The 12,074-nt window shown below is 40.2% G+C and overlaps 1 protein-coding gene across 6 annotated transcripts in view; it reads left to right on the top strand.

Annotated features, from left to right (window-relative positions):
• Nucleotides 1–12,074, top strand: part of nek10 (NIMA-related kinase 10) — a 251,318-nt gene that overhangs the window by 136,170 nt on the left and 103,074 nt on the right. For all 6 annotated transcript variants that reach the window (XM_087986912.1, XM_087986911.1, XM_043689493.2 and 3 more), the window contains exons 20-21: nt 6,888–6,933; nt 8,621–8,742. In XM_087986912.1, the coding sequence (XP_087843038.1) occupies nt 6,888–6,933; nt 8,621–8,742 (168 nt within the window). The remainder of the gene's footprint in view (nt 1–6,887; nt 6,934–8,620; nt 8,743–12,074) is intronic.

The following is a 12,074-nucleotide window of genomic DNA, read 5'->3' as shown; positions in this document are numbered from 1 at the left end:
ACATAAACCAAAACAAAATTGTGCACTTCTGCAACATGACAAAGTATTCCTAACACCATATTAGTTTTGGGCATCCTAGGCAATTATCTGAAAAAAATGCAGAAGTTATTTTAACATGTTATTTAGAATTTCCACCTGAATCATGGGGTTTTCATGAAGTTTGTATCTGCAGGTTTCTGAATCCTCAATTTCTGATGCCACCGAACAAATCCTGCTAGTCTATGTTGATAGGTGGCTTTCCCATATTGGTATTAAAATATTTTAGAACGAGTTTGTTTCAGAAACAGTTTCAAGGATTCACTTTTGTACTTTTGAGAATCATGAGAACAAAAACAAAGCAGAAAATGCTGAAGAAATACTGGTTTCAGAACTCAAGCAGCAGCTGGAGACACTGAGGTGGTCACATCACAGATCAAGGGACTGAATGAAAAAAGGGAGCGCAAGAGTTCCCTGGGGTCCCACTCATGAATTGGTTTTCCATTTTGAAAGCTGATGAGGCTGCTGATTCTTAAAGAGACTGCAGAAAGTAGCTACAAGACCAAGTCAGAAGCAAAAAATACTGCAGCGAGTAACTCACCTCCTGATTCTTGAAAACTTTCCACCATCTACATGGCACAAGTCAGGAGTGAGGTGGAATACTCCCAACTTGCCTGGATGAGTGCAGTCTCAACAACTCTCAAAAAGCTTGATAACATGCAGGACAAAGCAGCCCATTTGATTGGCACTACTTCCACAAGCATCCACCCCCTTCACCACTGATGGTCAGTGGCAGTATGTATACTATCTACAAATTGTGCTGCAGAGATTCACCAAAGATCCTCAGACAGCACCTTCCAAACCCACGACCACTTCCTTCTAGAAGGACAAGGACAACAGGCATATGGGAACACCACTACCTTCAAGTTCCCTTCCAAGTCACTCATCATCCTTACTTGGAAATATATCATTGTTCCTTCACTGTTGCTGGGTCAAAATCCTGGAATTCCCTCCCTAATGGCATTGTGGGTCAACCCACAGGAAGTGGACTGCAGCAGTTCAAGAAGGCACCTCACTATCATCTTCTTAAGGGCAAATAGGGATGTGGACAATAACTACTGGCCAACCAGCGATGCCCATATTCCACAAAATTAATAAATTTTAAAAAAGATAGCATACGGAGTGTGACTATACAGAAGCGGGTAAGATGAAAAGTGGAGCAATAGTAATAGGGGATTCATTAGTTCGGGGAACAGAGGGATGTTTCTATGGCTGCAGGAGGGTCTCCAGAATGGTGTGTTGCTTCCCTGTTGTCAAGGTCAAGGAAGTCACTGAGCAGCTACAGGGCATCTTGTAGGTGGAGGGTGATGAGGCAGAGATTATGGTACAACCAATTATACTTAGAATGAGGGATGAGGGCTTACATCAAGAGTTAAGGCTACTAGGCAGAAGATTAAAAAGCAGGATCTCAAAGGTTGTAATCTCTGAACTCCTGGTTCCACGTGCTAGTGAGTACAGAAATAGACAAAACAGCAGATGAATGCTTAGTTCAAGAATTGAAATAGGAAGAAAAGTATTTGATTCCCAGACCATTGGGACCATTTCTAGGGAAGATGGGACCTCTACAAGCGGGACAGTCTGCACCTGAACCCAAATGGGACCAACAACCTTACAGAAGGGTTTTGGCTAGTGCTATGAGGAGAAGTTTAACTAGTTAGGTGGGAGCAGGGGACACAATGCACCAATTCAGTAGTGACACAGTATACCTTAAAAAAGGAACCGAGGCAGAAGGAGTTCAGTCATGTTGCGTTTCAGGGATGTAAAATGCGGTTGGATGGCCAAATCAACTTCCAGAGTATGTATCAACTTCAGGCAAGACAAGAGAGGGTGTAAAAGAGGAGGTGGTGTCCCATTATTAGTTAAGGAATTAATTACTGCAGTAAGAAGGGACAATATCTTAGAAGAGTCCTCAAATGAAGCTTTGTGGGTAGAGGTTAGGAATGAAAATGGGGTAGTCACACTGATACAAGTATAATATAGGCCCCCAAATAGTCTCGGGAATTGAGGAGCATATATGGAGACAATTCACTTGGTTGTGTAAAAACAATATAAGGATAATTTTATTAGAGGATCTAAACTTAATTATAGTATAAAGGGTTTGGTGGCAGATTTCTTGAAATATATTCAGGAAAGCTTTTTAATATCAAAATGTAGAAGGTTTGACAAGGAATGGTGCAGTGCTGGACCTAATTTTGAGGAGTGAAGTCAGGCAAGTGTTCGAAGTGGTGGTAGGAGGGCATTTTAGTGATGGTTTTAAGTTTATTATGGAAAAGGAAAAAAATGGTCTGCAAAAGATATTTGAATTGGAGAAAGACACACTTTATTTAAAGCAAGGCAGTAACTGGCCAAAGTAGACCGGGAACATTTAGTTGAGGGTAAATTTATAGCAGAGCAGAGGGGGTGGGGTATTCAAAATGTAATTGGGGAGTGTACAGACTCAACATATTCCCTTTAGGGTGAAATGTAAGAGCAACAAGCCCAGAGAACCCCAGATGTCTAGAAATATTCAGAGCTGGATAAAAAGGGGAAAAAAGCAGTATATAATAAGAACAAAGGGAGCAACTCAATGGAAGCCATAGTGAAGCATAGAATGTGCAGGGGGGAACTTAAGAAAACAATTAGGAGAGCAAAGATGAGGCATGAAGAAACACTGGTGGGCAAGATTAGGGCGAAGTATATCAAGGAAGAGAATAAACAAAGAAAAACTAGAGCCTATTAGGGATTAAGGAGGAAATCTGTGCATGGAGCCAGAGGACATTGGTAGAATGTTAGATATTTCACATCTCTCTTCACTTAGGCAAAAGAGAATGTAAATATAGAATTCAGGAAAATGGTCTGTGAGGAGATTCAAATAAGGAGTAAGGAGGTATTGGTGATGCAGCGGGCTTAAAAATAAATCAGTTCCCAGTTCCAGAAGAATTATATCCTAGACTGCCTGGGTGATGAGGGAGGAAATCACTGAGGCCTCGACCAACATTTTTAATTTCTCTCTTACCATAGGCAAGGTGCCAGAAGACTGGAGGAGATCTCATGTGGTTTCACCTTTCAAGAGGGTGGTAAAGATAAATCTGGGAATTACAGACCAATGAATCTCTCATCAGTGGAAGGGAAATTATTAGAGAAATTCTGAAGGAGAGAACTGATCTGTATTTATAGAGCTGAAAATGTGTTGCTGGAAAAGCGCAGCAGGTCAGGCAGCATCCAGGGAACAGGAGAATCGACGTTTCGGGCATAAGCCCTTCTTCAGGAATGAAGAAGGGCTTATGCCCGAAACGTCGATTCTCCTGTTCCCTGGATGCTGCCTGACCTGCTGCGCTTTTCCAGCAACACATTTTCAGCTCTGATCTCCAGCATCTGCAGACCTCACTTTCTCCCCTGTATTTATAGAGGCAAGGTTTGCTCAGGAATTATCAGCAGGGCTTTGTCAGGGGAGGGCATGCCTAACAATTCTGGTTGAGTTTTGAGAGGAGGTGACCAAGTGTGTCGTTGAGGTTAGTATAGTTGATGTAGTTTATATGGATTTCAGCAAGGCCTTTGACAGTGTTCATTGTGGGAGACTGATGAAGAAGATAAAAAAGATCAGATCCAGTGTAACTTGACAAATTGGATCCAAGATTGGCTTGGCAGTGAGTGACAGAGAGTGGTGGTAGCCAGTGTCCAATGGCATACCACAGAGATTAGTGCTAGGTGCCTTATTGTTCATGATATATATATAAATGATGTAGGTGAAAATATGGGGTTAGGTGGTGATAAGTAAGTTTGCGAATGACACAAAGCTTAGCAGGGTGGTTGACAGTGAGGAAGATGATCTTAATTTGCAAGAGCATATGACCACTTTGGTCAGATGGGCAGGTCAGAATAAGATTAAATTTAGCCCTTAAAAGTGTGAGGTGAACCACTCTGGAAGAAGTAACAAGTGAAGAGAGTACTTGATGAATGGTGGAAATCTCAAAAGAACAGAGGGATCCTGGATTCCTTGTCTACAGGTTTCTGATGATGGCAGGACAGGTTAAGTTGGCATAAGGGCAGTTGACTTATCAGTTGAAGCGTAAATAATAAGAGCAGAGGGGTTATGTTGGAAACGTGCAGGACTTAGTACTCCAGCTAAGGCCAATACAATGTGCAGTATTGGTCATCACACAGTAGGAAGAATGTCAATGCACTGGAGGGGATGCAAAGAAAATTTACCAGGTTGTTGTCTGGGATAGAGTGCTTTAGCTATGAAATTGGATTGGATAAGCTCAGGTTATTTTCTTTGGAGCAGAGAACGTTGAGGGGAGGGTTCCTGATTGAGGTGTATAAGATTATGAGAGCATGGGGAGAGAGGTTAGAAAGCAGCTGTTCCCTGGGTTGAAGGCTCAATATCAAGGGTGCACACTTTTAAAGATGGAAGGCAGGATTAGAATGGATTTTAGAAAAACTACTTTCACCCAAAAGGTGGTGGTGCTCTGGAATGTATTGCCTGGAAGGGTAGGTGAGGCAGATAACCTTGCAACCTTTAAAAAGTACATGGAAGTGTATTTGGAATGTTATAACATTCAAAGCTATGGGCCTAGTACTGGGAAGGGGATTAGCGTAGTTTTAGCATAATGTTGGCAGTACAGACATGGTGGGCTGATGGACCTTTTCTGTACTATATCATTCTATGAAATTTAGCAGGTCTGGCAGTATCTGTGGAGAGAAACACAGTTAATGTTTCAAGTCTGATGTGACTTCTTCAGAATACATTGGTCTCAAAATGTTAACAGTTCATCTCTTCCTAGATGCTGTCAGACCTGCTGAGTCTCTTCAGCATTTTCTATTTTGTTTCCAATTTCCAGCAGTTTGCTTTTATATGATAATCACGGGAATGCATTCTTACACTTGAGACTTCAAAACAACGAGAAAGAGGAAGCAGTACAGCAACAAAAAAGGCAGGAAAGATATGTGTAGACCGCAAAAAGAGAGCAAAGGAGACAAGGATAAAGAAGGTGTTTAAGCACCTTCTTCATAAACTGATTATTTCAGTTAAAAATCACACAACACCAGGTTATAGTTCAACAGGTTTAATTGGAAGCACTAGCTTTTGGAGCGCTGCTCCTTCATCAGGTGATTGTAAACCTGATGAAGGAGCAGCGCTCCGAAAGTTAGTACACCCCAGTCCAACACCGGCATCTCCAAATCATGAATAGTTCAGTGAATTGAGCTGTATGCAAGAGCCTTTATGCCACCTGTTGGATTAAGGATGGAACTTTGCAACAGATTGTGCAAATGGCAGTGAAGACAACAGTGGCTGTCAACTTCAGGCATCTTCACTGATTGGGGGTCACATTTAGTACAAAGTAGCATAGTTTTGGTTAGTGGAGATTAATCATGTTAGCTGCAGGAGTTCATCAAGGTAATGTCCTAGCCTAGTCACCTTCAGATACTTCAACATTGACTTTCTCTCCATCATTAGATCAGAGGCGGAGATATTCGCTGATGATTGCACAATGTTTAGCACAACTGCAATACTCCAGCTACTGGAACAGTCTATGTGCATATGAAGCAAGGCCCGCAATATAGTCAGGCTTGAATTAATGGGTAGGAAACAACATTCATTCCATACAAGTCCCAAGCAACAAGAAAATCTGCTCAACTTTCCGTGGCATTTAACAGCTTTGCTATTGTTAAATTGCCAACCATCATCATCTTGGGAGTTCCTATTAACCAGAAACCATTAACTGGACCATCAATAAATATATTGTGGCTACAAGAGCAGATCAGAAACTAGAAATTCTGCAGCATCTAACTCTCCTGCTGATTCCCTAAAGCTTGTCCACCATTTAGGGGTCACAATTCAGGAATTTGGCTGTTTGAGGGAGCTCTGACTATACTCAAGAAGCTCGACGCCATCCAGAACAAAACAACCTGCTTGATCCACTACCTTCAACTTTCACTTTCTCAATATGGGCACACAGCGGCAGCAGCATGTAGCGTTTACAAGGTGCAATTCAGCAACTTGCCAAACTTCCTTTGACAGCACCTGTGACCACTACCACCCGGAAAAGGGAGCAAATGCATGGAAACATCACCACCTGAAAATTTCTCTCCCAGTCACACTTTATCCTGACAGAGAATCATATCACTGTTGTTTCACTGTCACTGTTAAAACCTGGTTCTCTCTTCCTAACAGCATCGAGGATGTGTCTACCTCAGGCGTATTGCAGGCATTCATAAAAGCAGCCTATCACCATCTTCTCAAGGGCAATTAGGTATGGGCAATAAATGGTGCTTTTTGCCAGGGAGATACATATCCCACAAGCAAAAAGAAATCTAGTACGCTCTTCTGTCTTCATCAATATAATGCCGATCTCTAACCTGGTCTCTCTATTTTAATGTGAAGTTCCTCCTTTTATTGGTGATTTTTGTATGGAGCTTCTGAACCTGAAACATGACAATGAGTAAGCAGAATCAAATGAGTAGCATCTGAAAGCAGCATCAAATTAGCAGGTTTGCTTGCAGGTGTTGTATTTTGACTTGGCCAGATGCTTCCCTGACTTAAAAGATCCTAAGGTTACTATTTGAAGAGCTAGCTGTCATTTTGTACATTTAACCCTCAACCAATACTGTCACAAATGGCAGATGACCTTCCATCAAATGTTATATAAGTCAATAGCAGAAAACCTTTTGTACCTCAGGTGACATAAAAAAGTTGATACTTATTTTTTTAAAATGTCTTTGTCATATCTACATTTTGTCATATCTACAAGAATTATATTGCATTTGAAGTTTATGACAAAAAGCCATTGGCAAATCAAAGGTGCCAAAAGAATTTGCAAGCTAGTTTATTTTAAAGTAATTTCCTTTAATGCAACATATTATTTTTGCAGCTGCATCACCCAAATGTAGTGAAATATTACAAGACTTTTGTAGAAAGTAAGTATTTTTTTCCTACAAAACAAAAAGGCTGGAATAAGAATGTACTTATTCATGTATTCATAATGTTGCATTCTAATGTACTTGACACCCAGAAATTCAGTTTGCACATTTGCATCTAAATTACATTGCCTTTCACATTTGTTCTTAAAAGTTTACATTTGCACTGAAGGTGGCAATTGCCCTAGTAAACTGCGCAATATAACTTTGCACCATACTTGATTTGATGAATGCACCATTACTATTTTAGTTCACTTACTTCTAACAAGTTTGTAACTTCTTTCTAACAATGTAGGCTTTTAAGTGAAATAAATCTGAATAAAATGTAGATTTTAAGATACTGGACAGCAATATAATCGGATTTGAAGAGAGAATACAGAAGAAAATCATCCTCTGTTAGACATGGATGTCTGTTAGATATGGTGCTTGAACTTTAGACGTTTAAGGTGAAATATTGCCACCTAGTGGCAAACGGTGCATGCACTCATCTGACATACTTTAAAATATTACTTGTTTTATTTGCCTTGGTACAATGAAAGGTTAACAGTAGTTTTAGTATTCAGATTTCAAACCAGGATTGCCTGGCTCCAAGTTTGCATTAAAACTATAAGTTAGATCATGCTTAAATTTTTGCATGCTGCTACACTATATCAACATTTCAGGTATGCGTGATTCTAACAAACAAAAAGGTTATTGTCATTGTTGGTTGATTATCTTATATATTTCCACCTCCCTATAGAATAACTCTGACCTGCTCCACTCTCAGGTAACTACAAAGATAAGCGAGAGCAGCCTGGCAGTGAAGAAGCAATGGCAGGAGTTTCTGGGGGCTAGAATACAAACAGAAATGTTCTGCTGAAACTGTATAAAACTCATTTGGAATTGTCACATTGCATTTGGAATATTGTAAGTAGTTTTGGGCCCCATTTCTAATGAAAGATTTGCTGGCCTCCACAGGAAGTTCACAAGAATGATCCCATGAATTAAGGACTTGTCATTTGAAGAGCAGTTGAGGACTCTGCATCTATACTCAATGGAGTTTAGAAGGATGAAAGGGATCTGATTGAAACTTAGAGAATACTGAGAGACCTGAATAGAGTGGACGTGGAGAAGATGTTTCCACTAGTAGGAGAGACTAGGACAGCCTCATAGTGAAGAGATGATTCTTTAGAATTGAGATGAGGAGGAATTTCTTCAGCCAGAGGGTGGTTAATCTGTGGAACTCATTGTCGCAGAAAGCTGTAGAGGCCAAGTCATTGAGTGCATTTAAGACAGCAGTGGATAGATTCCTGATTGGTGAGGGTTGTAGAGAGGAGGCAGGAGAATGAGGTTGAGAAACGTATCAGCCATGATTGAATGGCTGAGCACACTCAATGGGCTGAATGGGCTAATTCTCCTCTTCTGTCTTATGGTCTAATAAGTTTAGGCAGAATTGTAGAGAGTCAAGGCTTAGAGGCGAATGGCCGAAATCTGCTCCTATATGTTATGGTCTTAAATGTAAGATAATTACTGCAGGAGTGAACATTTTCAAAATTGCCTCACCTATTCATTTTCCTTTGTTTTGACAATTTCTCACCAAAAGCCGACAAGAAGATGTTACATGTCATTTTGATTTTATAGAGTGTAAGCTAAAGACAACTCAGTGCTTATGTCAAAAAAGTATTGCCATATTTACTATACTTTTTAGATGATCGATTGTATATAGTTATGGAACTTATCGAAGGAGCACCCCTTGGTGAGCACTTTAATTCTCTCAAAGAAAAGCAACAAAAGTTTACAGAAGAAAGAATATGGAATATATTTATCCAAGTAAGAATCATAAATGATCTTTATTCTTTGCAACACTGAAATTTCAGATCATTGGGGACTAGTCGGATAAAATGTTTATTCAGGAACAAAGCTAACAAATGTTAATCTGATATAATGGGTTTGGATATTGAATTCAATATGTACTCTTTATAATATTTAGCCTGCTTAGCAGTTCAGATTTATGCTAACATGTTCAGTTGTTCTCACTAATTATGGCATTAATGTTTACTGCTATCACAAATCAATCACATTTACAAGTGACAGCTTTAATGTACGACATGATGGACACTGAACTTACACTTTGGGTTAAAAATACCATTCAGTCATGTCAAACCAAAAATACTGGAAATGCTTAGGAAGTCTGGCAACATCTGTGGAGAAAGAAAGAGAGTTAACCTTTCAAGATATTTCATCAAAACTGTTCTCATGAAAGGTCATTGACCTGAAATGTTTGTACTAATATTGACTTGGAGATGCGTTGGCAGAGCAAGGTTCAAAATTGCATTAAAAACTCAAAAGTAATTTCAACACATCTGTATGTGGCTTTTTAATGCAGCCACCACAATATAAATTTATTTACAGGTTGATATCAATTGTACAGCAGCAGCATGATGAGGACCCACATGATGCAATCTCAATACCAATGCCAAAAGGGCCAATCCAAAGATGTAAAGCAAGAGCTTGGAGTTGAAAATAACTGAGGAAAATCTTTCAGTTTGGAATTCAAATGATTGAAGGATGCACCCTGCCTTAATGATGCCTTCATATGATCTGCTGTAACGAACCAAAGAGAGATTCACTTCTCTGCAATGAGCAGTAGAAATCTATTGCTGCCACACAGAAATCAAAACTGGAAATTTTCTGGGAAGTCAGCAGAAGGAATATTGTCCAAACTTCAGAATTCAGTGCCACAGCCACATTAGTAACCTAGTCAGGACAAGCAAGGTGAGTACATTTGTACATTCACTTACACCTTGCGATGCTTATCATTTCACCCCCTCACTTTACGTTACCACTTGTGCCACTTTTGCGTATCTTGCACTTGTCCCCATTTCTCTTTCCTTACACTCTTCCATAACCCAATTTATCTATATATCACTCATCCTCCCCAATAGATAAATTCAATTTTGCTCCCCATCATTACTGTTGTCAAAGACACTGCGTTTGTCGAGTAAACGCGTTCCATTTTAGCATTACCACTGCAGGTGAAGAGAGCATACAGAGCATAAAAGAGAGATCGACAGAATTGATAAGGAACTACACAGGAAGAGACTGTGGTGATCAGCAGTGTTACATCATCCCTGGCCTTTGGAGATAGGGGGATCGCAGTTACCTGATGACAGCAAAACCACAAGTCTTACAGCACTCAGTCGTGCTGATTTATTTTCAGCAACAAATGAAATATAACTATTTTCATTATCATAAATTGCATAATTCTTAGTTTAATCTCTGCCAGGGCCTTCAGCAACATTATTTACACATGGCAGAGGGACTGATTCATTCTGAGGATGCACCAAGATAGGTTGATGCTAATTGTGGAAGCCTTGAGACAGATAGTTGCATTTTCATCTGATGACTCACATCTAACAAGTCAGCAAGAGCAGATAAGAGTTCTCAGTGAATGGCAGGTACTAGGAAGCTCAGATGGTCAGAAGGATCTTGCTGTGCTTGATCACAAATCCCTGAAGGCAGCAGGGCAGGTTAATAAAGTAGGTGAAAGTGAGGTCTGCAGATGCCGGAGATCAGAGTCAAGATTAGAGTGATGCTGGAAAAGCACAGCAGCTCAGGCAGCATCTGAGGAGCAGGAAAATTGACGTTTCGGCCAAAAACCCTTCATCAGAAATCAATAGATTAATAGAGTAGTTAAGGCAGCATATTTGCCTTTATCAATCAGATGGCAAGAGTGAGGAGGTTATATTGGAGCTGTAAGCTACTGTAAGCTAGAGTACTACATGCAGTTCTGGTCACCGCACTATAGGAAGGATATGGTCGAAAATCAAATGACACCCAGTTATAGTCCAACAGGTTTATTTGAAATTGCAAGCTTTTGGAGCAGTGCTCCTTCCTCAGGTGAAGCTCTGAAAGCTTGCAATTTCAAATAAACCTGTTGGACTATACCTGGGTGTCATTTCATTTTTCACCTTGTCCACCTCAGTCCAACTCTGGCATCTCCACATCATATAAAGGAAATTATTGCACTGGAGATGCTTTAGACGACACTCACAAGGATGTTGCCTGGGATGGAGCTATGAAGAGGAACTGGATAAAGTTGGGTTGTTTTCTTTGGAGCATAGAAGGCTGAGATAGAACCAATAGAGGTGTATAAGATTATGAGGGGCATGAACAGACTGGATAGAAAATAGCTATTCCCTTTGTTGAAGAGTCAGTAACAAGGGGGCACACTGTTAGTGTGAAATGCAAGAGGTTTAGAGAGAATTTGAAGAAAACTATTTCACTCAGAGGGTGGAGGGTGCTGGAATGCATTGCCAGGGGTTAGTTTAGGTGGGAAACCTCACAACCTTTAAAAAGTACTTGGATGAGCACTTGAAATATCATAACATTCAAAGTTAAGGGCCCAAGTGCTGGAAAGTGGGACTAATGTAGATTTAAAGTAGTTTTTTATTGGTGTAGATGCAATGGGCTGAAGGCCCTCTTCTGTACTATATGATTCTATAACAATGGGAGAGGTAATACAGTACACAGTCTTGAGCAAGTTCTGCTCAACTGGACACAAATGAGATATTCCAGGAGCAACGAAGGAGATAATCGTTTTGCAAAAGCAGAGAATTCCTAGCACACTGACCACGATTTCAACAAGAATGGAGGTGTCCACCTCAAGATGAGTATGTCAATCCTGCATTGAGCTGATGTCGTCCTGCTTGGAAAAACATCTGTTAACTCGTGGACTCTCAAATTCATATATATCCATGCAAGTCCTGAGCCTCGCTGCTCAGACTCTCGATACTCTTACACTTCAGTATGGTAGTGCACTGGAAATTAAACCTTGCTATTAAAGGAGTAATCACAAAATGGGGTGTCTCACAGCTGGTTTGATTTAAAACTAAGGCAATGAGGATTTGTGTGTGGTATTAATAAATAATACAGGTTTAGGAAAATGTAAGGTTATGTATGGCACTTAAGACATGGCACTGGAAACAGCATAGGATTTCCTGAAAGTATCAATATTGTGACATGGAAAGTTAAATGAACTTTCAAAGACCACTTGATTGATTTGGCAGGTAACCTGTAGGTAGCATTCCCTGGCAGAGCTGGGAAGGTAGAGATAATTGAAGTACTAGCATAGTACTTGAGTTTAAAGGAAATACAAGAAA

This window comes from Chiloscyllium plagiosum, unplaced genomic scaffold, assembly GCF_037043375.1.
Source record: "Chiloscyllium plagiosum isolate Xiang-an unplaced genomic scaffold, Cpla_swu_hap1 HiC_scaffold_5, whole genome shotgun sequence".
Classification (NCBI taxonomy): Eukaryota; Metazoa; Chordata; class Chondrichthyes; order Orectolobiformes; family Hemiscylliidae; genus Chiloscyllium; species Chiloscyllium plagiosum.
The sequence above is the reverse complement of the archived record's forward strand: the minus strand, read 5'-3'. Positions and strand labels throughout refer to the sequence as shown.